The 27,927-nt window shown below is 42.5% G+C and overlaps 1 protein-coding gene across 2 annotated transcripts in view; it reads right to left on the reverse strand.

The window, feature by feature from the left end:
• The window catches only part of PTBP3 (polypyrimidine tract binding protein 3), a 106,827-nt gene that overhangs the window by 24,176 nt on the left and 54,724 nt on the right, over nt 1–27,927 (reverse strand). For both annotated transcript variants that reach the window (XM_065406012.1, XM_065406011.1), the window contains 4 exons: nt 22,902–23,071; nt 21,367–21,513; nt 7,909–8,073; nt 4,152–4,262 (listed from right to left, as the gene is read on the reverse strand). In XM_065406012.1, the coding sequence (XP_065262084.1) occupies nt 4,152–4,262; nt 7,909–8,073; nt 21,367–21,513; nt 22,902–23,071 (593 nt within the window). The remainder of the gene's footprint in view (nt 1–4,151; nt 4,263–7,908; nt 8,074–21,366; nt 21,514–22,901; nt 23,072–27,927) is intronic.

Raw genomic sequence — 27,927 nt, forward strand, 5'->3', positions numbered from 1 at the left:
CAACCCAAGAAGGATCCATCTTAGAGAAGTATTTTGAAAGTTTATATCTCCACCCGAAATTAAGACAATGACTGTTTTTTCCACTTTCACAGGTCATTTATTTGCAAAACTGAACATGCCCACGGTTTTGTTCCCTTGTTTAGTGACGTAATACTACAATGAGGAGGTAAGGTGTAGGGTTGTACATGTTTAGATGCCAAATAGGTAGCTTTGGAAGAAAATATTAAAGCATCTACATGAGTCATCAGTTTTGTGCTATTTTCCATAAAATTTAAGTACCAGATTGTATTTCTAAGCAACACTTAAATCACTGTGTTTCAACTTAGCAAAAATCTTTCTATGATCATGAAATCTAGTATTTTTCAGCAAAGCCAACATGACGTATACAGAAACTAAATGTACTTTTCCCTTATTCTTTCTCTTTCTACTCATTAAAATGCTGGGGTTAATTACAGGTAAGAAAAGTTTGACAGATTTTGGAATCAGCAGGCAGTATATGGACTGGGGATCAGTTAAAAAAATGTAAATTATTCAAGTAATTGCAGGATTGGCACTCATTGTTAGGTTGCAGGTGCTTATCAAACTGATGAAAGATTGAGGAAGGCAATTCACAAGTTCTTCACTTATGATGCCAGATTTATTTATTTATTTATTATTATTCAAGCATCGTCACAGGCCCCCCCAAAAACCTGTGCTTGAACCACATGCAGTTTATTAGCTGGTCATCTTTGCCTGTATTATAGTCTACTAAAAGGAATTAGGAGCCAAATTTACAGGTCTTTGAGCCAACATTTATAAGGAACACGAAATTTCACTGACATTTATTTTTGTAGAACAGTACTGATTTGTAATTACAAGGACGATGGTTTTAAAGGTTTTTGAAAAAAAACTATATACCTACCTCATGTTGGCTTTGCTGAAAAATACTAGATCAGGGGTCGGCAACCTACGGCACGCGTGCCAAACACGGCACGCGAGCCGATTCTGAGTGGCAAGCAGCTCCCCTGATGCGGTCCCGGCCCCCAGCCCCACTCAGCCCCCCCCCGCCCACCCCTGTGGGGGCAGGAGGCAGAAGCTTGGTTCTGCAGCAGCCAAGCTTCCTCCCTCCCCCACTTCTTCCCCCAGCGTGGTGCTTTCCTGCCCCGCCTCCTCTCCTTCCCTGGCCAATCAGCTGATGGCCCTAGCGAGGGGGAGGGGGAAGAGCGGCAGCGTCCACACAGCTCCGTAGAGGAGGCAGAGAGAGGTAGGGACGGAGCCTGGGGGAAGGGGGTGGAACAGGGCATATCCCTTCCAGACCCCTACCATGAGCTGCTCAGGGCAGGGGGCTGGGAGCACCCCCACGAGCCGAGCACCCCAGCCCTCTGCCCTGACCCCCCCACACACACTCAGCCTTCTGCCCTGCACCCCCCCACCCCAACACACACTCAGCCTTCTGCCCTGCACCCCCCCACCCCAACACACACCCAGCCTTCTGCCCTGCACCCCCACAGCCCCATCCCTCTGCCCTGAACCCCCCACACACCCAGCCTTCTGCCCTGCACCCCCCCACACACAGCCCTCTGCCCTGAACCCCCCACACCCCAACACACACCCAGCCCTCTGCCCTACACCCCCACAGCCCCAGCCCTCTGCCCTGAACCCCCCCCACACTCAGCCTTCTGCTCTGCACCCCCATACCCCCAGCCCTCTGCCCTGAACCCCCCACACCCCAACACACACCCAGCCTTCTGCCCTACACCCCCCATACACCCCAGCCCTCTGCCCTGATCCCTGAACCTCCCCCACACCCCAGCCTTCTGCCCTGCACCCCTCCCCCCAGCCCTCTGCCCTGACCCCTGAAACACCCACCCCCAGGACTGGGGTCCCGGCCGCAGGCCCTACTCAGCCCGCTGCCGGCCTAGGTGAACAGAACCCCAGGCTGGCAGTGGGCTGAGCAGGCTGGTGGCGTAAGATCAGCATTTTAATTTAATTTTAAATGAAGCTTCTTAAACATTTTGAAAACCTTGTTTACTTTACATACAATAGTTTAGTTATATAATATAGACTTATAGAAAGAGACCTTCTAAAAACGTTAAAATGTATTACCGGCACGCAAAACCTTAAATTAGAGTGAATGAATGAAGACTCGGCACACCGCTACTGAAAGGTTGCCTACCCCTGTACTAGATACATTAGTTGCCAGTTTTCATGATCATAGAAAGATTTTTGTTAAATTGAAACAAAGTGATTTAAATGTTATTTAGAAATACAATCTGGTACTTAAATTTTATGGAAAATAACACAAAATTGATGACTGGTGTAGATGCTTTCATATTTTCTTCCAAACTATATACCTATAACTGTACATTGGCCAAACCAGACAGTCTCTACGTAAAAGAATAAATGGACACAAATCAGACGTCAAGGATTATAACATTCAAAAACCAGTTGGAGAACACTTCAATCTCCCTGGCCATTCGATTATAGACCTAAAAGTCGCAATATTACATCAAAAAAAAACTTCAAAAACAGACTCCAACGAGAGTCTTCTGAATTGGAATTAATTTGCAAATTGGACACCATTAAATTAGGCTTGAACAAAGACTGGGAGTGGATGGGCCATTACACAAAGTAAAACTATTTCCCCATGCTTATTTCCCACCCCTCCCCCCCCTACAGTTCCTCATATCTCCTTGAGAATTGCTGGAAATGGGCCATTTTCATTACCACTACAAACAGTTTTTTTTTCTCTCCTGTTGATAAAAGCTCACCTTAACTGATCACTCTCCTTATAGTGTGTATAGTAACACCCATTGTTTCATGGTGGGTGTGTTCCTACTGTATTTTCCACTACATGCATCCGATGAAGTAGGCTGTAGCCCACGAAAGCTTATGCTCAAATAAATTTGTTAGTCTCTAAGGTGCCACAAGTACTCCTGTTCTATATACCTACAGTAAGCAGATATTTGTCTTCCTTTTTAAACCCGAGATAGCAAGTGAAAAATTTAAATTCCCCCACCACCAGCATCTATTTCCTGTAACTAGAAGGAATACTAGCAGTGTACAGTAACTCCGCACTTAAAGTCATCCCGGTTAACGTTGTTACCTTGCTGATCAATTAGGGAACATGCTCATTTAAAGTTGTGTAATGCGCCCTTATAACATTGTTTGGCAGCCGCCTGCTTTGTCCACTGCTTGCAGGAAGAGCAGCCCGTTGCAGCTAGCTGGTGGGGGCTTGGAACCAGGATGGACCGGCAGCCCTCCTATTAGCTCCCCACTCCAAGTTCCCTGTGCAGCAGCCGCCCAGCAGACTACCAATTGTCGGCAGTTCAGCTGTCCCTCCCCCCACTGCCATGTGCTGCTCCTGCCCTCTGCCTTGGAGCTGCTCCCGGGAGCTTCCTTGCTTGCTGTGCAGGGGAGGGAGGAAGAGGGGGGCTAATGTCAGGGTGTCCCCCTCCCTCCTACTCCTGCCCCCCGCTTACCCCTTCTCCATATAGAGCAGGATGGGGACAAGACAGGGCTCAGCACCGAGAGAGCTTGCTGGCCGCAGCAACTTCCTAATTTTTTTTTTTTTTTTTTTTTTAAAAGGCAATGTACTTTGAGTGGGGTCAGCATATTTAAAGGGGTAATGTGCATCTCTCCCACTCTCCCACACACAGGGTATGTGCGTCTGTCTGCCATGCTGTCTCCCCTCCCTTCATTCGTGCTGCCTTGTAGAGTGTGAGGCTACATTAACAAAGTGTTAACCCTTGAGGGCATATATATAGTTTTTTGTCTGGTGAAAATTTTTTTCCCTGGAACCTAGCCCCCCCCCATTTACATTAATTCTTATGGGGAAATTGGATTCGCTTAAAGTCGCATTTTTCAGGAACATAACTACAACGTTAAGCGAGGAGTACTAGCCTTAACCTGCGACCAGGTAGACAGGTGAAATTATTCAAGACCAGTAATGCATAATTAGTAGTAAAAGTACTAAGGTTCACCAAATCATTCTCTATAACAATTACAAAACCCCAAAGCTACTTGAGCAGTAAGATAATTTAAATATTACTAGAGTGTCAAGAAACCCTAACACTAGTGCAGCTCATAGCAAAACCATTTACATGTAAAGAACGTTTTTGTAATTTATTTTATATTGATTAAATAGGTCAGAAGTACACCTTTATGCTTACCATTTTGGCATAATTTGCATTCATTGGATCAGCATACTGAAGCAAGGCCTGAAACTGATTGTTCTTTGTGAAGGTGATAATCTTCAAGACAGTTCCAAACTTGGAGAAAATCTTTAAAAAAAATAATAATCGAGAAATAAAGAATTTAGACCTTTAAAAGTAGCTGAATTTTTCAGATAGAGTACACAATTTTAGCTCTTGAGATACTGTTTTTCCAAGAATAAATTTTATATTAGAAATTAACAAAATAATTCTCAATCCTATCAGAATACATGTTTTGGAGGCAAGTTCATAAAATATATTTTCTACTAGCCACTAACTTTCTCCCCATCTGCCAAAAAAATCAAAACGTAATTCTCTCCAAGAGCAAGAGTCACTGTCTGTCAAGCTACATGCCACAGATCTTGCTCAGAACTGGCATAAAGAGAAGGGCCTTTGTTCTAGACCTCCAGAGATGCTGGAATACATGGGAGTTTTGGTTTGAGAAGTGGAGTTTCACACAAAGCAGTTGAGAGCAGGGATTCACAAGCTGTCTTTGAGGATGATGGGATGGATTGCACCCTCAGCAAGTTTGCAGATGACACTAAGCTGGGGGGAGAGGCAGATATGCTGGAGGGTAGGGATAGGGTCCAGAGTGACCTAGACAAATCGGAGGATTGGTCCAAAAGAAATCTGATGAGGTTCAACAAGAACAAGTGCAGAGTCCTGCACTTAGGATGGAAGAATCCCATGCACCGCTACAGGCTGGGGACCGACTGGCTAAGCAGCAATTCTGCAGAAAAGGACCTGGGGATTACAGTGGATGAGAGGCTGGATATGAGTCAGCAGCGTGCCCTTGTTGCCAAGAAGGCTAACGGCATATTGGGCTGCATTAGTAGGAGCATTGCCAGCAGATCAAGAGAAGTAATTATTCCCCTCTATTCGGCACTGGTGAGGCCAAATCTGGAGTACAGCATCCAGTTTTGGTCCCCCCACTACAGAAAGGATGTGGACAAATTGCAGAGACTCCAGCGGAGGGCAACGAAAATGATCAGGGGGCTGGGGCACATGACTTATGAAGAGAGGCTGAGGGAACTGGGCTTGTTTAGTGTGCAGAAGAGAAGAATATGGGGGGATTGATAGCAGCCTTCCACTACCTGAAGGTGGGTTCCAAAGAGGATGGAACTCAGCTGTTCTCAGTGGTGGCAGATGACAGAACAAGGAGCAATGGTCTCAAGTTGCAGTGGGGGAGATCTAGGTTGGATATTAGGAAACACTATTTCACTAGGAGGAGGATGAAGCACTGAAATGGGTTACCTAGGAAGGTGGTGGAATCTCCATTATTAGAGGTTCTTAAGGCCCGGCTTGACAAAGCCCTGGCCGGGATGATTTAGTTGGGGGTTGGTCCTGCTTTGAGCAGGGGGTTGGACTAGATGACCTCCTGAGGTCTCTTCCAACCCTAATCTTCTATGATTCTATGACAGCTCCAAGTACTAGGTGCAAAGCTGGATGAATTCTACGGGTTCAGTAACTGAAGATCTCTTCTAAACATCTCATGTAGCCATGTTTTATTTTTGAAACCACAAGAATAACTGTCCATGAGATCTGAAGCTCAAAATGCTATACAATTTATTTGTCAAGAGTAATCAGTGTGTACAAGACGATATCCCTGCCTGATAGCTTAAATAGAAGACATAGAAAGACAAAAGATCCACTGTAAGTCTCAGTAGAAGGAGAAACTGAACACAAGTTTTCCCCTCTCTCCACTTCACTCTTTGTCATCTCGTCTTATACTTATGTTGTAAGCTCCTCGGGGCAGGGACCATCTTTTTGTTCTGCGTTTGTACAGAACTTAGTATAATGGGGTCCTGGTTGCTGACTGGTCCTCCTTGGTGCTACCAAATAATAATAATAATAATAAATAATAATAAAGGATCTGAATAAGAAGAATGTGGGGAACACACTGGAATTGGAGAATATCCATGCATACGACACTGCATGTGAGACAGCAGAAAGGGGAGTGGAAGGAGGAAAGGGAATGCTGTTGGAAGAACATGAACAGCAAGGAGGAATGCAACAAAACACTAGATCCAAGTGTGAGCAGAGTTGTGCAGGGCCTTGAAGGCATGGACAGTAAACTTAAACATATACATTGGATGTGGAGAAACCCACAGGGCTAGTTAGAAGGAAAAGCAATGATCTGGTCAACAGATGAGGAAAATAACGTGGTTGCTGATCTCTGGATCAACTGGGGGTCAGCAATATGGGTAACAGTAATCGAGAATGGAGGCAAGAACATGGACTAGTCTTTTAAACATTAGAATGAAAAGGAAGGGCTGAATGTATCACCATCCGCTGTCAATATGGTCAACCAAAAACCTATGGTTAAGGCTGTGAGTCTGTCATGGAGATCACAGAAGTCACGAATTCCGTGACTTTCTGTGACTTCTGCAGTGTCTGGTGCTGGCTCAGGGGCTGCCTGAGCCGGGCAGCCCCTGGGACAGCAGCAGCAGTTTGGGTATGTGGGAGGGGGCTCAGGGCTAGCGGCAGGGGGTTGGGGAGTGCAGGGGAGGGGGGGCAGTGCTTACCCGGGGGGGGGGGGGGGGGCCTCCCCAGCTCCCACTGGCATGGCCCCCGTGCAGCTCCTAGAAAGTGGAGGGTCTCCGCGCTGCCTGCAGGCCCCGCCCCCGCAGCTCCCATTGGCTGCGGTTTCCTGCCAATGGGAGCTGCGGAAGCTGGTGCTTGTGGCAGGAGAAGCGGAGCCCCTGTCCCGGCCGCCTAGGAGCTCTAATGACACGGAGCCGGGTAGGAAGCCCCTGCCAGCCAGCCACACACCCTTTCCTCCCCCAGTACCAGCGGCGGTCCCGGGCCACCTCCCCCAGCACATACACAGCGCCCCCGGACTGCCTGCGCCCCCCACCCCCTCCACCTCCAGCACGCATGACCCCCCACCCAAGTTTTAGTCAGGGCAGGTATTTTTAGCACAAGTCATGGACAGGTCACGGGTCATGAATTTTTGTTTAGGGCCCATGATCTGTCCGTGACTTTTACTAAAAATATCTGTGACTAACACATAGCCTTACCTATGACTGATCACCCTAACCACTCACCTAGTTTTTAAGCCTCCCAAGCTTACGGTTCCTACACTACAGCCATCATCTCTTTGGTAAAGGACAGAACAGGAATCTCTATTACAGTCTTTTCATCATGCATCTTAAAATTAACCAGGGGGTTGCTGCTGATAAAGCACTTCCCCTTGCCCAGGGGCTAAGTATACAGTCTCTAGAACACACACTTCCTTCAAATCCATATAAATTAGGTTATTTATAGGTAAATATTGCAACTAAAATAAAATTATGTCAGTCTGACCGTCCAAAAAATGATAATGAAACCGAATATTTACATAAATTCTTAGGAGCAACTGTATGCCCAGGTATGAACTATCAAAAAAATTGGCAGAAAAGCTGACAATAAAGCATTCCAGTTTTGCTGTTTCTTCCTCAACATGCTGTTTAGAAGTCCTTATCCAAAGAAGCAGGAGGATCAAAAGAAGGCATGGAAGTGTCACTAGTAAGAACAAAGAATAAATTTGCCATTTTGAATTAAATCCATTCAAATATGGTTCTATAATAATTGACTACAGTTCGCCTTGAAGTGGCAATCCTCATACAAGTTGAGCACCCAAAGTACAATTTCGAGACAAAGCGTTACTGGATTTACACTAGCATTATAGATAGTATTTAATAACCATTTGTTTCCTCTCCCCACACCTGGTTACCTGATACAGCACTTCCAAAGTGACAGGGTAGAAAAGGTTTTCAACAATAATTCGGAGAACAGAACTTTGACCTGGAAGGAGTCCGCCCTCAGTAGCAGGAGCACCTGTAAGGGCTAGGGCTCCAGACTGCACAGCATTCACTGCTTGCAGTGCAGCTTGGGTTCTCTGAGAAAGAGGAGGAAGATAAGAGTTAACGTACATAAACAATTCTCATGCAAATAAAGTATATAAAAATGTTTATCAGTTTAAGTTCTAGAGACTTATATTGTACTTGTATTTAGAAAATATTCACACAGGACTCCAATATATAACTTTAGGTAAGGAGTACAATCAAGTTATTTGGAGGAAGAACGCCATACAGTACTTGCGCACGCAATCTGCAGCAACAAAAAAAATGGCAGACTACTTTCAATATTCATTGTGTTCCTCACTTTATTTATGACGACGTGTTGGACTAATAAAGCCTCATTTTTACAACTCTATTTTTAAATGAGCTGAAAGCCCCAAAGACCTAGGATAAGACTTTCAACCCACAACAGAAGCCAAGCTGTGTCAGTCCTGTTCCAACAAGCAAATAGTGCACGGGACTGGGACTCACTACACTACCACTGCCACTCACCTGCTGTATGACCAACTCATTTCACCTCTCTGCCTTAGTTCCACTATCTGTAAAATGGCAATAAGGATACCTACCTTCCTTTGTAAAGCTATTTGAGATCCATGGATGAGAAGCACTATATAAAAGCTTATTATGAATCTACTGTGTTACCGCTACCATTTAGAACCAATAAAGGATAGAACTGGTCTACTGTTGAGCAGTGGGACTCCCCCTGCTCCATTTTACTATAATGGTGTATTTTGCAAAAATCCATGCATCACGCAAACACACATCTAAAACTGTATAAAATTATGTATTTTGATTGTTAATTAAAATGCTTACTTGATGTGGTGTTTGTTTTTCCCTTTATTAACTTCACACAAATGGAGGGGAAGTAAGTCTTCTGAAGACAGAACTGTCAGCCAGATTGCTTTAGGTTTGATTAGGAACATGTGTTCTATTTATCCACAATCACGTGTACTTTGGATATACCTGGCCTCAGCCTGCTATTCTGTACCCTTTCACATTCCTGAGGTATGCTACAACACGCTCTGTGAGGCAACTTTAAGTAGACTGCAAGCCAGTGGGCCAACTCACCAGCCAGTGCATCAAAACCACTTCCAACAGGTTTTCAATCCCTATTCTTCAGGAATTGAGTTTTATTTTTCAAAAAGTTCAAACTATAAATCATGCCCTTTCTCCTGACCTGGAGTCTCCTACAGGAGTGTATCTACTCCCTCTTGGCTCCTCAGGTCATCTGCCTTTCTGCTCCCTTCTGCTGGAGCCTTCCTCCACCAGACTGACTTCCAGCCTTCTCAGCCTGCTCCCTGCAGGGTTGCATACTCAGGCTGTCTGCTTGGAGGCTAAGGAGAGCCCCACTTCTTCCTAATCTCAGTTTGCCCTTTATATCCCACCAGGCCTACTCTCAACTTTCTACCATGTGACTTCTAGGACCTGGAAATGTGAGCTAAGCCCAGCACAGGGTGAAGCTGAGCCCCAATTCCCTTAAAAGCCTCATCCTGTGACATTGATACTATGAACTGTGAATGCAGGCATAAGCGGAACTAGTTACTCCCAACCCCTCTACCAGACCCTCTAAATTGAAATCCAGAGGCAAGAGATAAGAAACATGAGTGCGGAAAAATTAAATGGCAAAAAGGTTCATTAATGCAGAGTTAAGGGTGCCCAGTGATAGTGTGGGCCCTTCCAGAACAGCAAGTTCAAACTTCTGAAAACCAGGAAATACAGAATTAAGGTAAACGTCCACACAATTTTAACAATCTTAATCTAACACAATCTTAAATGCTGGGAACAGCTACTGGAAATTACTCCAGCTGCATTCACTGTGTTAGGTGAGCATATTAAATGGTGGAGGAATAAGTTGGAACAGCTTGGAAGAGCTGTGATTGTGATATGAAGAGACCTGGGAATTTGTTTAAAGCACATTACAGAGCTGTGACTGTGCTATGAAGAAATCTGGGTCTGAGTCCCTGCCATGTGCGTTGTCAAAGGAAAGAGGTGTATCTGTACCTACAGGTTCCCAGTCTGCATCATTTCAACACAGAGTTATGTGTATGTTGTGTCATAGCAGGACACTGGGGTTTTCTTGCCATGGGTACTGTCAGTAGTGAGGTGGGATATAAAAGCAGTCTGTGGATTTAATAGTGATATGGGAAAGGCGAGGTTAATTACGCCGAACAGTAAGTGGAGTTCAAGATATTTGTCCCTATGGGCACTTCACTTCAGGTGCACATGTACCCCATGCACCTTTGATAGCAGATTTTTGGCAGCAGTGCCTTTTTGGCCCACACGTGCTCTCCAGGCATCCTCATACCCCACACTGAGGAGATATAGAGCCATGTGGATGAATAACCCCTCCGTTTCTTCTCCTCTACAAACTCTCACAATACAAGACTTCAAAGCAGAGGGGATGGAAAGCAGGTAGTGGAGCAGCACCCATAGGGTCAAACATCTCAAAGAACTCCAGTTACTGTACATGGTAAACAACCTCTCCTTTTTAAAATAATGTCCCTTTGGGTGTGCCACTCCAGGTGACTCCCAAGCAATATTTCCTGAAGAAGGCGGAAGCTTCGGAGAAGATTCTAAGACTGATGGCAGAACTGCAGTGCTGAGAGGCACATCTGCTCTAGAGGCATACACTAAAGTATAATGTTTGGAGACAGTATGAATGGAAGCCTAAATAGCAGCTCTGCAAATTTCTGCAACTGGTACATGTTTAACAGTGCCATGAAAGTAGCTTGAGATCTGACAGAATCTGAAGTTGGGGCTGTTCCAGATCCTCAACCAAAAACATCAAAATTGATGATCAGCGGAGGAAGGCTGGGTAGTCGTAATCAATACAGAAGACAGATTACTTTTCTGATAACTAGATCTCTTCTTGGGTGGCTCAGTAGGCCGATGGAAGGTACAGAATTAGACTGGTCAGGATCTCTGAGCCATCTGTGACCTGCTAACTCTTTTGCATAGGTGTGTAGATCCAAAGTGAGCAGTGTGGACCTTGAACCCTTGAGGGTGTGGCAAGGACTAATCAGTGTACTCATTGAAGAGCTTACGTATGTCAAAGGGAAGGTCCTCTACAGTGGTCTGAACAGTAGCCAAGAGCCCTTGTCAGGAGCTGATCCTTAGTGATGATCGCGTTCCACTGGTCGGTTCTTGAAGTTCCAAGCGGACAGATATTCAATAAATTACATTTGCTGTAGTTGATGTGATTGCAAATTACCAAGCTTTAATGGTGAAGTGTAATCTTGTACTGTAGCATCGTGAAAGAGGAGCTCTTGCAATCAAAGACATCTGTGCATTCTTGGGTCCATCATAAAATGATGCCTTGGAATGATATCTGCTGTGCTTGTTGAGAGCATCAACAACCAAAAAGTTAGGAAGAGGGTGTGTAAACAAAAATTTGGAATTTTTCACTGGAACAATTTTTTGTCAGCTTTTTTACATGCAGGTGAGACGGTGACATGAGGTCTCTGAAACGGTTGGCCCTTGAGAAGACGTAGGCTTTTTTGGAGGCAGGTTCTGTCTGAAGAGATCTGGTTCTTCCTTTCCTAGAAGCCCTACTGAGTACCCTCTGTGTTCTTGTCCTGCAAAGATCTTAAGGAAGCTTAAGAGCACACAGTTTAAAGTGCCCCAGAGTGGTGGTCACAAACATAGCAGCCTGGTGAGTCTCCAGCAGATGGAGCTTTACCAAGGCTATACGACAGCTACAGGCAGTGAAGAGAGAGAATCTGAACTAAAATGCCAAGACCTACATCTCTGAACAGGGGAAAAAACGGAACAAATACAAAATGAGAAGGTATTGACAAGAGGCGAGAAGAAGAGAATAAACCAAGTGTCTTATCCACCACACTGAAGTGAGTTTATTTTCATCTCATCTCCTAATTGTGTTGTAAATATTACTGTCATCTGACCAGGCATTATATTTGCCACAGAAAAAGGGTGGAATTGGGACAGAGAGAGACTCTACAACAAAAAGTGGTCCATAAGAGAATGTGCCAAAGAAGCAATCCCCAGTATGACAATGAGAGAACCACTGCTGTAAATGAAAATTTTTAATTCTGATACTGAACTGTAAGTGTGCCACACAATATGCTTTTCAATTTTCACCTTGATCATCATGAATACACAGCACAACCAGTTGTCTCTAGAAGCCACACAGGAATAATACGAAAGTCTTACAGACATGTATTGCTACCTATCTGTTTACTTTCATACAACTGTAGATTTTCTGCTAAATGGGTATACAAGAACACAGGTAAATTCTTCAACATGCTGTGCTCCAGAATGCACAAGCATATGAATTAAAAGATTAATATCTTTGATCCCAATGCTTCTAAAGATACTGTGCTTTCCACGTAAACCAAGCTTCAATAACTCCTTGAGGCAGGCAGTTTTGGTATTTTTACTTTTATCAATGGAGTACTCAACATGGAAAATCTGATTCTTATTTTCTACTCGAAAGCCCATGGAGTCCACAATGGAGATGACAATTAGGGAGCTATTAATCCTTAGACCAATACCCTGGGAGAATGTTCCTGAATTATTACTTCCAAAGTCGTTAGTATTAACAGCACAATTAACAGAATTGTGAGAAAGAGGCAATGAGCATCTAAAGTTAAAAATAAAAGTTGCATTTAAAAATATAAGGAATCTGGAAGATAGTTATTCCACAATGACTGGAGTTTCTGATTGCCTAATTATGCTGAGGGCATCGTGAGGGCAGCTTCATAATCTTGATTAGAATCAGATGCAAGGCTTTGAGATGGACAGAGGATTGCCAGGCAATTTTTTCTCTGATTATCTCATATGCTTATCATGGTGGCAACTTGAAATTCAATGGAACTGAGGCCTGAAGGTGAGCATGAAACTCTGGAAAGAGCAATTTCATTCCCATCTTCCTCCATATGATATTAAGATATATACATTCAACTTCTCAGTTCAAGACCATCTCTAGGTCCTCATATATTCTCACACAGAAGGAGAAAAGTAGTATGGTTTGAAAAAAGATTCTTTTAGCAGGCATAGTTATCACCTGTGCTGTTGCCTAGAGTATCAACTGAAAATTTATAATATTAATAGTATGCCATTTAAAAAGTCATGTGCCACTTTAGATTTTAGGGAAGCCATGAACTACCACACTTTTTGCAAGTTCTCTCATTGCTGTGATGAGGCTAAGACAGAGGGACCTGAGTTGCTAACATCTGCCCTAGAAGAAGAACGGTAGGAATGTGTAATAAGATCTAATTTTGATGTGAAGGTAAATATTTAGTAGGCCTATGTCAAAGTCACCAGAATCCAGGGCTGCCAAGGAAAACATCAAATAGCTCTATGCAGAACCTACACCCTCACACATCTGCTGAGCTGTTTAAGCTGCATGGTCTTCAAATGGCTGTCCTTTGGTAACAAGTAAATACATTAAAACTGGCAGAATTATATTTCATGTTGTAAATTGCTAGACAACCCCAATATACTAGATAGGCGAATCATCTCTTGAGGCATGCCTTGGTGTTTAAGGGAGCTGGAGGACACAGGCAAAGATAGAACCTCCCCCTTTGCAAGGTTTAATTTGTGCAAGAGCATCAGTCCCTGAAAGTCTCCGGAACCCTTCTCTTTGCCACTGTATGAGTGCAAAGGTCCCAGAAATAGAGATATTAATCCCTAATACTGATCTGAAAGTCCATCACAGAGAGGCTCAGAGAGACGATGAGTCTCCTAACTGGTCTATCCCTTACCATGTCCCAGAGCAGAAATCTATTCCCCGGTCACACTGCCAAACATCTAATGAAGTCTCCAGAAACCTCCCTCCTGGAGAAATATTTTGCCCTCTTTTCCCTCCCAAAGCTGTTGTATCAAAAGTTCTTCCAAAATGAATACGGAGTTTTTACCTGGTCATCTTTCCAGGTTTTTAAACAAAGTTGCTACCTGATCTGCGGTCACCAGTTTGGTGGTGAAGTTCATGGCACACATTAACGTATCAAATGCAGAAAGCTACATGGGAGCATTTACATGGGATTGATTTGATTCCTTCATTCTAAATTGACTCACTGTGATACCTGTCTCCTCTTTCTCCCTGCCTGGATAGGCTATCTGAAAGGCCATACTACAGTCTTTCAAAGAGAGCAGCCACAGTCTATCTGATCTTTATGGAAAAAGATAAGTTCAAGGGGGATGAATGTCTTGGCAAGAGACTCTATTCCTATCTCTACATTGGGGAGCTTCATGAGATCCTTTGAAAAAATGCTAGAGTTAAAGAATTGTTTGCCGAGGAGCTGTAAAAGAATAGTACAGGAGAAGCCTGCCCTGAAACATTTCAAAGGTTCCCATGTACAGTTTACTGCTTCTTTTCTCAGACTGGGAAAAACTAGCACACAATTAGCTGACAGAGCTAGCCATCACCTTTTCTGCTGGCTCCTCTATACAAGCAAGGTAAACTGCTGTTACAGCAGCCTCTGACACTACCCAACTCAGAGTGAGAAGCCACTGCAGAATTTGTCAGCCCCATAGTAAACCATTAACCTACTTTCTAACAGTGGCCAGTGACAGATGCTTCAGAGGGAATGAACAGCACAGGGCAATTTCAAGTGATCCAGCCATTGATCTATCTTCCAGGAACTCTCCAATTCTTTTTTGAACCCAGTTCTATTTTTGGCCTTAACAACATCCCATGACAATGAATTCCACAGGTTGACTGTGTGTTGTGTGAAGTACTTCCTTTTGTTTGTTTTAAACCTGCTGTCTATTAATTTCATCAAGTGACCCCTAGTTCTTGTGTTAGGTGAAGGGGGTAAAATAACATTTCCCTATTCACTTTCTCCATCCCATCCATGATTTTATAGACTTCTATCATACCTTCCCTCAGTCGTCTCTTTTCTAAGCTGAATAAACCCAGTCTTTTTAATCTTTCCTCATATGAAAGCTATTCTATACCCCTAATCATTTTTGTTGCCCTTCTCTGTACCTTTTCCAATTCTAAAAAACCCTTTTTGAGATGGGGTGACCAGAACTCCATACAGTATTCAAGGTGTGGGAATACTGTGGCTTTATATAGTGGCATTATATTTTCTATTTAATTATCTGTTTCCTAATGGTTCCTAACTTTATCATTTTTTTTTTTTAAACTACTGCTGCACACTGAGTGGATGTTTTCAGGGAATTATCCACAAAGACTACAAGATCTCTTTCTTGAGTGGTAACAGTTCATTTAGACCCCATAATTTTGTATGTATAGTTGAGATAACTTTTTCCAATGTACATTCATTTGCACTTAACACTGAATTTCATCCGCCATTTTGTTGCCCAGTCATCCAGTTTAATTAGATTCCTTTGTAACTTTTCAAAGTCAGCTCTGGACTTAATTAGTAATTTTTTTATCATCTGCAAATCTTGCCACCTCACTGAACATCTCTTTTCCCAGATAATTTATGAATATGTTGACCAGCACTGGTCCCAGTACAGATCCTTGGGGGACCCTGCTACTTAACTCTTTTGATTGTGAACACTGACCATTTATTCCTATGTTTTGTTTCCTATCTTTTACACAGTTACTGATCCAGGAGAAGACATTCCCTCTTATCCCATCATTGCTTCATTTCAGGGTGGATACAAATCAGTGGTTTTTAAAAAATAAAAATAAAAAAAACACAAAAACTGATTTTATTTAAATTAAGATTTATTTGATAAAATGCTTTTTGAGGGAAAAACCTATCTAAAGATAGTTTTCATTAAGATACATTATAGCTCAAAGATATCTCATCATGGAATAGGGATTATAAATTCTAATTCTATAGTATGACATGTAACGTATAGTAATGTATAGTCATGTAACGTTTAGGAAAAGTTTTGTAAACGAGTTCCAATAGTTCATGGATTAGGGACCCATTCTTATGGGATTCCAGGGGCATCTGTATAGATTATTTAGGTTAATCTTAGAAGATACCATCAAAGATGCTTAGTTTTGCAGTTCTCAAACTGTGGATTTGTGTCACCAGAGATAACAGGCTTGTTAACAGCAAAAATGTTAATAAATAAATAAATAAAACAGAGGAGAGAAACAACAGACCTTAACCCTATCGTCCCTCTGCAAATTTGTATACACAGAGTCAATCCCTTACTTCTCTCTAAAAGTACAAAGTTTCAGAAAGTTCAATGAACAGAAGATTGTTGGGGACGGAATAGATCTGGATAAGGAGAAGAAGTCTGGAGATAAATGTAAGAACGGAGGGACAGGCAGTAGAAACAAAAGTGACACTGTTTGAGCAGCATATTCCAGAAGTCTTGAGGTCTTTCTGAGTGTAGCCTGCATTGATTTGAGATCTACCATACCATTCTCTCACTAGAAGGGAAAACCTATAATGGCAGCAGGCCGGAAAAGAGACCCAGTTTCGGAATATTTTAATGAAGTTCCTCTACCTGTGGGTAAGACAGGCATGCGTGCAAAATGCAAACACTGCAACAAAGAAATGCAAGACCAGGTTGCCCGAATGAAACAACATCATGGGAAGTGTTCCTTCTCAGGAGGAAGCTGCGTTGAAGATGATGAAAGGAACATGTCTGAACATGCAGGATCTTCAGATTGGTAAACTTTTTTATTTCATACTTCTTTCTTAAGGACTGCCTGTCTTCCTTCTGGACTATTCTTGAATTCTCATTTTTGAGCAAAAAAATATAGTTGTTACTCTATGGTATCATTTCAATGCAGTTGTGATAAAAAATAAATAGCTGAAATAGGCAGATCTTCCTTTTATGCAACAAACTCTCCTTTTGGTTTGATTGAGAACCCACACTTCATTAACGTGGTTCAGCCATTAAGACCAGGATACAGTCCACACAACAGAGCAGATGTCGCAGGCAAATTGCTAGATAAAGTGTTTGAAAGAGAAATTGAGCAGTGTGCAAAAGGTCTAGAGCAGCGGTCCCCAACGCGGTGCCCGCAGGTGCCATGGCGCCCGCCAGGGCATCTATGTGCGCCTTCCCACTGGCCACCGGACAAGCAACCGCCGAAATGCTGCAAAGAAGCAGCAACGTCAAGAAGCGTCACCGCCGAAATGCCACTGATTTTCGGCGGCATTTCGGCAGCGACACCTCTTGATGACACTACTTCTCGGCAGCATTTCGGCGGCAATGCTTCTTGGCGTTGCCGCTTCTCGGCGGCATTTCGGCGGCTGCTTGTCCGGCAGCCACAGTCCTCGGCGGCTAGTCGTCTGGTGCCCGCTACACAAAAAGGTTGGGCACCACTGGTCTAGAGGGTAAAATTGTTAACCTGAGTCTTGATGGGTGGAACAATGTCCACAATGATCCTGTTGTATGTGCTTGTGTGACAACAGAAGGGAGTGTCTTCCTTACAGAAAAAATTGATACATCAGGAAATGCACGCACAGCAGAATACTGCATATTTTTGTGCCCCCCGTGCAGAAAAACACAAAAGAAATCGGGGGCGAGGGACATGCATCTCTTTCCTGGCTGCCCAGGATGTTCCAGTTTGGGGGAGGGAGACTTGGTGGGCGTGCCTGCGGGGGAGATGTCGATCACCGTCAGGGGGCGGGGCTGGCCAACAAAGTCGTGTCATACTGTGGCTCGAGGGGCGTGGAGGAGGATAGGTCTTTGTGTTATGCAGGAGGAAGGCTCTGTCCCCGAGGCAGAAATGTAGCAGTCTGCCTGCCTAGTAAAATGTCTAACTTCTTGAGAATTGAAAAAACACTTACCGTATATACTCGTTCATAAGCCGAATATTTTTGGTAAAAAAAGTGACACATCAAAGAGCAGGGGTCGGCTCATAAACGGGTCTACACCAAAATCTGATGATTTTAAACTCTATGGAATCATTGAATTGAATATCTAATACAGGGATCAGCAACCTTTGGCACACAGCCCGCCAGTGTAAGCACCCTGGTGGGCCGGGCCAGTTTGTTTACCTGACACGTCCACAGGTTTGGCCGATCGCGGCTCTCACTGGCCATGGTTCGCCGCTCCAGGCCAATGGGGACGGTGGGAAGTGGCGGCCAGCACATCCCTCGGCCCGCACCGCTTCCAGCAGCTCCCATTGGACTGGAAAAGCGAACCGTGGCCAGTGGGAGCCGCGATCGGCCGAACCTGCAGACGTGGCAGGTAAACAAACCAGCCCGGCCCGCCAGGGTGCTTACACTTGCGGGCCGTGTGCCAAAGGTAGCCGATCCCTGATTTAATGCATTGTCATTTTGTTTACCTGGAGCGTCTGCAGGCATGGAGCCCCTCAGCTCCCTGTGGCCGCGGTTTGCCGTTCCCAGCCAATGGGAACTGGTGCATTGGCTGGGAACGGCGAACCACGGCCACAGAGAGCTGGGGGGCTCCATGCCTGCAGACGCTCCAAGTAAATAAAATGTCCCGACGCGCCAGCGGCTTACCCTGACGGTCCGGGAGCCAAAGTTTTCCAACCCCTGAAATATAGGGTCAGCTTATGAAAGGGTCATACAGTTTTTGCTATTTTTACCTATCCATTTTGGGGGATGGGCTTATAAATGAACTGGCCTTTAAATCGGCTTCTGTACCCAATGACTGGAAGTTAGCTAATGTAACGCCAATATTTTAAAAGGGCTCTAGAGGTGATCCCGGCAATTACAGACCGGTAAGTCTAACGTCTGTACTGGGCAAATTAGTCGAAACAATAGTTAAGAACAAAATTGTCCGACACATAGAAAAACAAACTGTTGAGCAATAGTCAACATGGTTTCTGTAAAGGGAAATCATGTCTTACTAATCTATTAGAATTCTTTGAAGGGGTCAACAAACATGTGGACAAGGGGGATCCAGTGGACATAGTGTACTTAGATTTCCAGAAAGCCTTTGACAAGGTCCCTCACCAAAGGCTCTTAAGTAAATTAAGCTGCCATGGGATAAAAGGGAAGGTCCTTTCATGGATTGAGAACTGGTTAAAAGACAGGGAACAAAGGGTAGGAATTAATGGTAAATTCTCAGAATGGAGAGGGGTAACTAGTGGTGTTCCCCAAGGGTCAGTCCTCGGACCGATCCTATTCAACTTATTCATAAATGATCTGGAGAAAGGGGTAAACAGTGAGGTGGCAAAGTTTGCAGAGGATACTAAACTGCTCAAGATAGTTAAGACCAAAGCAGACTGTGAAGAACTTCAAAAAGATCTCACAAAACTAAGTGACTGGGCAACAAAATGGCAAATGAAATTTAATGTGGATAAATGTAAAGTAATACACATTGGAAAAAATAACCCCAACTATACATACAATATGATGGGGGCTAATTTAGCTACAACAAGTCAGGAAAAAGATCTTGGAGTCATCGTGGATAGTTCTCTGAAAATGTCCACGCAGTGTGCAGACGCGGTCAAAAAAGCAAACAGGATGTTAGGAATCATTAAAAAGGGGATAGAGAATAAGACTGAGAATATATTATTGCCCTTATATAAATCCATGGTACGCCCTCATCTCGAATACTGCGTACAGATGTGGTCTTCTCATCATCTCAAAAAAGATATACTGGCACTAGAAAAGGTTCAGAAAAGGGCAACTAAAATGATTAGGGGTTTGGAACGGGTCCCATATGAGGAAAGATTAAAGAAGCTAGGACTCTTCAGCCTGAAAAAGAGGAGACTAAGGGGGGATATGCTAGAGGTATATAAAATCATGAGTGATGTGGAGAAAGTGGATAAGGAAAAGTTATTTACTTATTCCCATAATACAAGAACTAGGGGTCATCAAATGAAATTAATAGGCAGCAGGTTTAAAACAAATAAAAGGAAGTTCTTCTTCACGCAGCGCACAGTCAACTTGTGGAACTCCTTACCTGAGGAGGTTGTGAAGGCTAGGACTATAACAGAGTTTAAAAGAGAACTGGATAAATTCATGGTGGTTAAGTCCATTAATGGCTATTAGCCAGGATGGGTAAGGAATGGTGTCCCTAGCCTCTGTCTGTCAGAGGGTGGAGATGGATGGCAGGAGCGAGATCACCTGATCATTGCCTGTTAGGTTCACTCCCTCTGGGGCACCTGGCATTGGCCACTGTCGGTAGACAGGATACTGGGCTAGACGGACCTTTGGTCTGACCCGGTACTGCCTTTCTTATGTTCTTATGGCTAATGAACGAGTATATATGGTAATTAAATTAGAATCAGGTTACTGAAAATTGTTTGTTTTTAAGTTAAAGAAAATAGCTTTTGTAAAAAAAAAAAAAAAAAAATCACACCCACATTAACAAAATGTTGCTGGTTAATTGATCTCATCCTCTGGAGACAGAAATGTAGCAGCTTGTCTGCATAGTAACATTGTTAACGATCCTATTGCTAGTTAATTGTTCCCATTCTCAGTCAATTCCCCCAGGAACATTAAATCTGTAAAGTTTTAAGGCCCCTACATTGCTGGAGTGATGTAAAGCCTTATAAATGACAGTAAGGGAATCAGCTAATAAGAGCTATGTGCTTTCTCACTTTTTTTCTGTGCTAAAGTGGCACAATGGGGTTAGATTTTTACTTACCCATTAAAAAAAAAAAAAAAGTCTTTGTGGGAAAATAAAACAATTACCAAGCAGTCAATAAAATGTCAGGACAATCAGAACCAAGCACTTCTCAAAGTACCCAGCCAGGTCTAGGACAATGATTAGCAAAACTGTATGACTTTCATGTGTGAAATTCCACTCTTTTTTTTTTTTTTTTTTTTTTTGCTGTTCGGTGTTCTGTAATGTAATTTAAATGAAAATCAAGGATTGTAACTGGAATGCAGGGTATTAGTTACCAAGTATTTGTAATTTAACTTTAATGTGTTTAGGAAATGCTGAATAGTTAGTGACTTTTTTCTGTTTTATAGTTTAAATAACTTTCCAAAACAATTGAAACTGCATTATTATAATGCATTATTTTGACACAAAATTTGCAGAATTTTAAATTTTTTGGCGCAGAATTTAATTGTTTGGCACAGAATCCCCCCAGGAGTATCTTGTCCACATACTTGTTGACTCAGTCATAGAATTGTAATAATTTGTGAGGCATGATTTCCCTTTACAAAAGCTGTGTTGACTCTTCAAATATATTTTATCTATGTGTCTGAAAATTTTGTTCTTTACTACAGTTTCACCCAGTTTGCCTGGTCCTGAAGTTAAGCTCGCTGGCCTGTAATTGACTTTTTGTATACAAAGAGCTTTTAATGTGCAATAGCAATTTACAGACATGGAAGATGACAAGTCCCTGCCTAAGAGAGCTTACACTCTAATTTATGATTGGATGGAGTAATATCCTGTCAAAGCTGACTACTCATTTTACACTGACAGAAAGCAGTTCATTAATTTAATGTTCACTAATGTACAATTGTATTCATTTTTTAAAATGGAAGTATTATACTTACAGCCTGATTAGGCAAATTGTCAGTCTTCAGTTCTCTGTGATTGGAATACTGAATATAAACAGGCTGACTGCGGAGGTGAGGTGTAACAGGAGTGTAGTAGTTCACCATAGTAACAGCAGCTTCTTCGGAAGCCATTTCCAAGAAAGCCTAAAATCAACAGAAATATTGCAATTTTCAATGTTTTTCTGTTTGCATAACAGACTGAAGAAATCATTTATCCATCAAATCCACCTTATCTGAAAAACTCATGTGAACTAAAAGTACAGATGTGATTTGCTCAGTATTTAAAAACAAAATACTATTTACGATTTATGTTTTTCAAAATACTTTTGAGACTTGCAATTACTTTAGAGTTAACCTCAAATCCTTTTAAAATTTGTATTACAGTAAAAGAGCCCACAACCAGATCAGGTTTCCATAGAGGCACTAAACATATGATGTATGGAATGCTCTCAACACCAAATGGAAGACGCAAAATTTCCTGTATCACTTTTTAGGTCCCAAATTCAGAATTGCCTCCCATTTCACATTTAGGGTTTTGGTTGTTTTTTTTTTTTTTTTTTTTTTTTTTAAACCATAATGCTCAATGTTCACTATGCTAATGTCATCATACCTACCACAGAACTTCATTAGGACCTGTAGACTGCCAAAAGGCACAAGGACACGTACATTTTTGTATCACTATTTTGCAAGAATTTGTTATTTTGTATATAATATTAAACTTTGTAAAATCAAGTATGTTGAAAAAACAGTCTTACTTTACCCACTTAGTAAATCTGTAGGCTCCACATCATGGTGGTTGTGACATAAAATGAATGCATTACATCAACCAAGAGAGTAAGTAATACACTGTCTTGCAAGCACAAACATGTGGCAAGGATAGTTATATTGAACTTTAGTGACTACAGCACACTGGTAATGAGTTTGATACATTCCTGGAACCCACTGCTGTCCCCAACTACCCAATCATCCAAACATGAGAATATATGTACTCAGTTAAGCAGTACGACTGTGCACAAACTGGAAGCTGGTTAGTGTCAAATGACACCACCAAAACAAATGCCTAAATCACTGGGCTTTATTTAAAAAAAATAAAGATTTCACTGTTTATTCAGGATAAAGCTTATGTTTACTTAGTTAAGCAAAAAACAGTTAGGTTTTTCTTTAAATAAAAAGTAGGTAACCATAGTTCTCTATCCTCAGCAGGATGTCTGAGAACAGCTGTCAGCATCAGTACTCTTATACAAGACAAAAAGCATTACTCAGCATGCTGAACATTAAGTAATAGAATAATCCTATTTCATCTCTTCCAATAATATAAAGAATGGCATATTATGTTGGGCATTTACACAGATTTTATGATCAATACCACTGCATCATTTAAAAATGTTTTACAACTGATGTGCTAAAGTCTTGAATAATCTATACAATAATAATTGGCCCTACAATATTTCAGCCAAATTGCAATATCTAAGAGGTAAACTTGTATATAAGTAGTGTTCTCTTGTATTTTACTCATGCAAATAACTACATACCTGGCTTTTTCCTTTCAACATCAAGAGATTGGTTACTTTGCCAAAAGGGAGACCTAATGAAATGACCTCTGCTTCAGTGACATCATTTGGAATTTTACGAAGATGAAGGACACGAGAAGGGGAGCAGGGAGATCGGTCTCCTTTAAATTTCTTGTTGTCATTCCCATTAGCTAGAGTATTAGAGAAAGAACAATTACTACAAAATGCATAATTCTGAAAAAGTAGTCAGATGGTTTGTTTCCTTTACTAGTATTAAAGGTGATCACCATCAGTAGTTATCAATATTAAAAGAGACTCAATCTATAATCTACTCAATTAAAAACATCAAAAGTAGTTAAAAATACAACATCTGCTCACGATTTCCTCTGCAAACTTGTGTGGTTTTAGAGCCACCAGGCCATGACCCTCTCCTCCAAGTCCGTCTTCAAGATCCATGTGTACCATGTCATGTACAAGAAGTTAACCAACTAATCATACATTGAAAGGCAGTTGGAGACAGCTGATAAATAAAAATTTACTCTGTGTTCTATTCTTCTCCATCACCCTTTTTCTGTTGCTTATATTCCTTGATTATAAAATCATTATGGTAGGATGGGTCTAGTGTGACTAAAGCAACTAGTTAAACTGTGGGTACGAATATAAACAAATGTAAAAAATTCTCATCCATATTCTTGGTTAAAAAACAGGAAACTGACTATACAGAAAATGTGGTCAAATGCACCTATAAATAAGAAACATTTTATTCTCTAATCTTGTGTTACAAGTAGATAAAATTTCAGAAGAGTGATTTATAAGTTGGCAGTTTCCATCTAAGTGACACATAGGTTAGAAAGCTCTTATCAGAAACCTCAGGATGTCTGTTGTGAATAGCTGGCAAAAGTACATTTTTTGTGCTTTTAATTATATCCCGTTGCATAATAAGGAACCAGACTCTACCACATTGTAATCTGAAGGAAGAAGCTGTAACTACAAAACTTTCCTCCCCATATTATCACTGTCACAGTTGAGGGCAACTGTACCTATATTCCTTTCTATGGTCTACCAAGGGCACCTACTTTTAGGCTTTTGGTTCCCAGCTGTCCCCTCTCTTGAGCAGAGATTCTCCAGGCAAATCACTTGACACAGGTTCTCACAAAAGTTCATTCTTGTTTGGCACACTGCTCAATACAGTCCCTCTGAAGTTGATAACATTTCCCAGGGTTCACATCATATATTCCCCCCCTAGAGAGGTTACATACAATCACAGTCCACAGTAATACATAACCTTAGTATTTAGTACAATGGACTCCAAAAATATTTAAATTTAATTCAGTAAGGTTTTTCAAGGTTACGGTAACTGCAGTTCAAGATGTTTTGTCCACAAGGATCCCACTGTAGGTGTGCACAAGTTTGAAATATTTTAGCCACCAGTATCTGTTGGAGCCGTGTATGCACCTTGCACACCTCTGCGCCCTCCTCCCCATCAAGGGTATTAAGGGCGAAGCAGACACCATTCAGTTCTTTTACCACTACAGAAATCCAGGGAAGAACTCCATATCAATTAATAAGGAAGGAGAGTCATGGGATCCACAGGAACAAAGGCATCTTGAAAAACTTGTTACTGTAAAGTAAGTAGACTCTGAGGAGTCATCCAGAGGGATCCCATTGTAGGTGTATAACTAGCAATTACCTCTCAAGTAGGTGGGTGATAGGAATCCTATCTAAATAACTACTGTAGGGCAGTCCTTCCAAACTGGGATTCTGATCTAGAAACTGACACAATGGAGTAGTGATTGGTAAATATAAGAACTGAACTTCAAGTGGCCATACTACAGAACTCAGAAATAGGGATTTCTCCCAAAAGCAAGCTACAGATGTCAGAGTCCTAGTAGAGCGTACCCTAAGTTATTTAATGAGCAGGAAATCTTAATGTAGTTTAACTCATTTAGAGTCCGAGGAAACAGCCTGCTCTTTAGACTTATCCAAAGCCACAAAGTTTGGATGATAGGTTAAATGGCTTTGCTCTAGCAAGATAAAAGGACATAGCCTTAAGAAAGTCTAGAGTGTGGAGTTTAGCCTCCACAGGAGATTTAAAAGCTTTAGGGGGTGGAAAACAGGAAGTATATAAATTGATTCATATGAAAATACAAAACCATTTTTGGTAACCATTTGGATGTGGCTTGAATGCAACCCTGTCCTTATGAAAAACATAGTACAGAAGGCTTGCCATCAAAGTCTGAATTTCACTAACCCTGTGAGCCAAGGTAATAGCTACCAAAAATGCTATTTTAACAAAGGGGTGATATAGTGAACATATCATGGGTTCAAACAGAGGGTCCATTAAAGATAGGAGTACAGCAATCAAGTCCCAGGCAGGGAATGGCTCTAAATAGTGGAAATGTATGAATCATGGCCATCCAAAAACGTAACAGAGTTTGCCTCAGTCCATTGGGCAGCTTGTAGTTACATGACATATGCAGGATTACATCTTTGGCTTCTTTAGGACAGGTAAGTTTATCAACCAAATACAGTCTGAACTTACTGGTAGAAGTTCTTCAGAGAATGCTGTTCTCTGCACTTTGGCGTACAGATCCTCAGAATGGGGTCCACCACCAACTGGCTGTCTGTAGCCACTATCTTAAATTCATTTTTGGTCTCTGTAGAAGCTTGTCCCATTGCAAGCCAACAAGGATTGATAGATGGCAATATGAACCTGTAAACTAGCAGAGGAGTAAACTTTCCTTCATAGAAGATCTATCTTCTTCGGCTCCTTATGTATGGGTGTAGATTTAGGGAGTCCAGGCATATTAGACTTCATGAGTTGCAGTCACAATCAAAAGATCCAAAGACCAGGTGGGTAAAAAAAGTACTCAACCTCTTGGGGTTGGGTGGGGGGTTACTCAGTACCTGCAATTTGCCAATATAGATGTTTGAGACATATGCAGTGGTCTGCCACAGGACCACGACAGGCTCAAGAATGCCCTCAACAGGCATGGCTAAATGAACCTGGGATATAGGTGTCTGAACTGTCATTTATTAGACTTCTCCCGCATGACCTCTCGGGGAATCCAAAGTGTCCACCACTCTTCTAAGGTGGTCCTGGAAGGCCCTGAAATAGTTGATTGTAGATTTATTAAAATGGAGTCACAGCTTCCACTGTCCATATCATTGTCAACATCAGTTGAATAGGTTAAGTCCACAAATTCTTCCACAAGGCCATCTTTCTCACTCTTACTCATCACTCTGAAGCTGCTCTGAATGGGATGGCTGAGCATCCCTAGAAAATTCTTTAAGAGGAGGCAACTTTAGTCTATATCTCGATGCAGCTGAATAAGAGGCAGAGGAAAGATGTTGACGGTTCCACAGAGACCAAGGGGGTCAGGACTGTGCCCCATATCAGAAGTGCACATGGTACCACAAAGGCAGAAACGGTTCAAGTCTCGCAGGTTCAGGATAGGTTGCAGACCGCCCTTGGCCTTTGGGATTAAAAAGTAGCTGGAATAGAACCCCTTGTTCCCATACTCTGGAGAAACGACCTCCACCGCACCTAGCTGCGGTAAGCCCTCTACCTCCCTGTGCGAGGAAACTCCCATGAGAAGGGTCCCTGAAGAGGGATGGGGAGGGGTAGTGTCCCTTCCGGTGTGGACGGCACCGGAAGGGACAGAATCTCCTGCGTCACCTGCAGGGCCTCCGGCATGGACGGCATGCGGCGCGAACGGAGGACTCTGCCGCTATCCAGGGTAGCCAGCAGCGAGCAGTTTGGGCTTCGTCACTCCACAGGAGATTGGGCCCGAAATCCCGACGTGGGTGAAGTTGCCTGGCGTGGGACTTTGCTCACACCCAGTCTTATCCTTTCCCTTGCAGGAGGTTGGAAACCAACCTTGCACCGTCTTCTTGGGCTTCTTGGTCGGAGCCACGGATGGGGATCGGTGCCGGCTAGTGGATGGTCCCAGTGGGGTGCTGCGTACCAAGGTCATGGTGCTCGGTGCCGGATCGGAGCGTTGCTCCGGTGACAGGGTGAGGGCCGACTCCATAAGGAGCGCTCTTAAACGAATATCGCGATCCTTCTTTGTCCTTGACTTGAAGGACTTGCAAATTTTGCACTTTTCATGAATGTGCCCTTCATCCAAGCAATGCAGACAACTGCTGGGTGGATCACTAATGGGCATGAGCCTCTTGCAGCGATCACAGGGCATAAAGCCTGGGGACTGGGGCATGCACTGTCCTGAGGCAAAGTCCCATTCGGGACCTACGAAGTCTCTAACTATAGCTAAGGGATTTATAAACACTAACAGAAAACTATACACACTATAATACAAGAGATAACTAGTTCGTACGAATGAGCAGCAACAGTTCCAGCACCGCAGCAAGAAGGAACTGGAGGGTGGGGGGGAACCATCGGCGCTCTATATACTGCAGCATGTGCATGCCATTGCAGGGGGTGCTGGAGCCAGTCCCCTACAGATACTGCTGAGGGAAAAACTTCCGGCACGGGTGCATGTGGCGAGCACACACACCTAAGTTGAATGGACATGCGCAAGCACTCGAAGAAGAACTACTAGTTCTAACATCTTGAAGGACAGTGACCAGAAACAATCAGTTCAGTTCACTAACTACAGAAAATACTTCCTTTGTTTAACGAGTCTTAAATACAAAACATGTTTTGATTGTTTTTTTTTCCTTCATGAATCCAGCATATTTAAGGTAGTTTTATTTAACTAATACACATTTTTAAAATGCTGGTTTGTGCATTTTTAATTGATTTCCAGTTTCCATCTAAATGCAGCTTGATACATGACAAGTAAAAAAGTAATCTAGGTAAATAAGAAATGTGTCATTCACTATTTTCTAATGTAACAAAAAGTAAAAATTAAGAATCTAAGGGTATGTTACAATATATCCACTCACATTTATTTAAACTATTACATAGTATATCCTCCCACCAGAACCACCACCAAATTAAGTGTAAATGCTACATAGAGCTGCATATCAAATTATTTTAATCGTTACTAACCAATAAGAATAAATAATATTTTTAGGAAAATAA

The sequence above is a fragment of the Emys orbicularis genome, chromosome 6 (assembly GCF_028017835.1).
Source record: "Emys orbicularis isolate rEmyOrb1 chromosome 6, rEmyOrb1.hap1, whole genome shotgun sequence".
Lineage (NCBI taxonomy): Eukaryota > Metazoa > Chordata > Testudines > Emydidae > Emys > Emys orbicularis.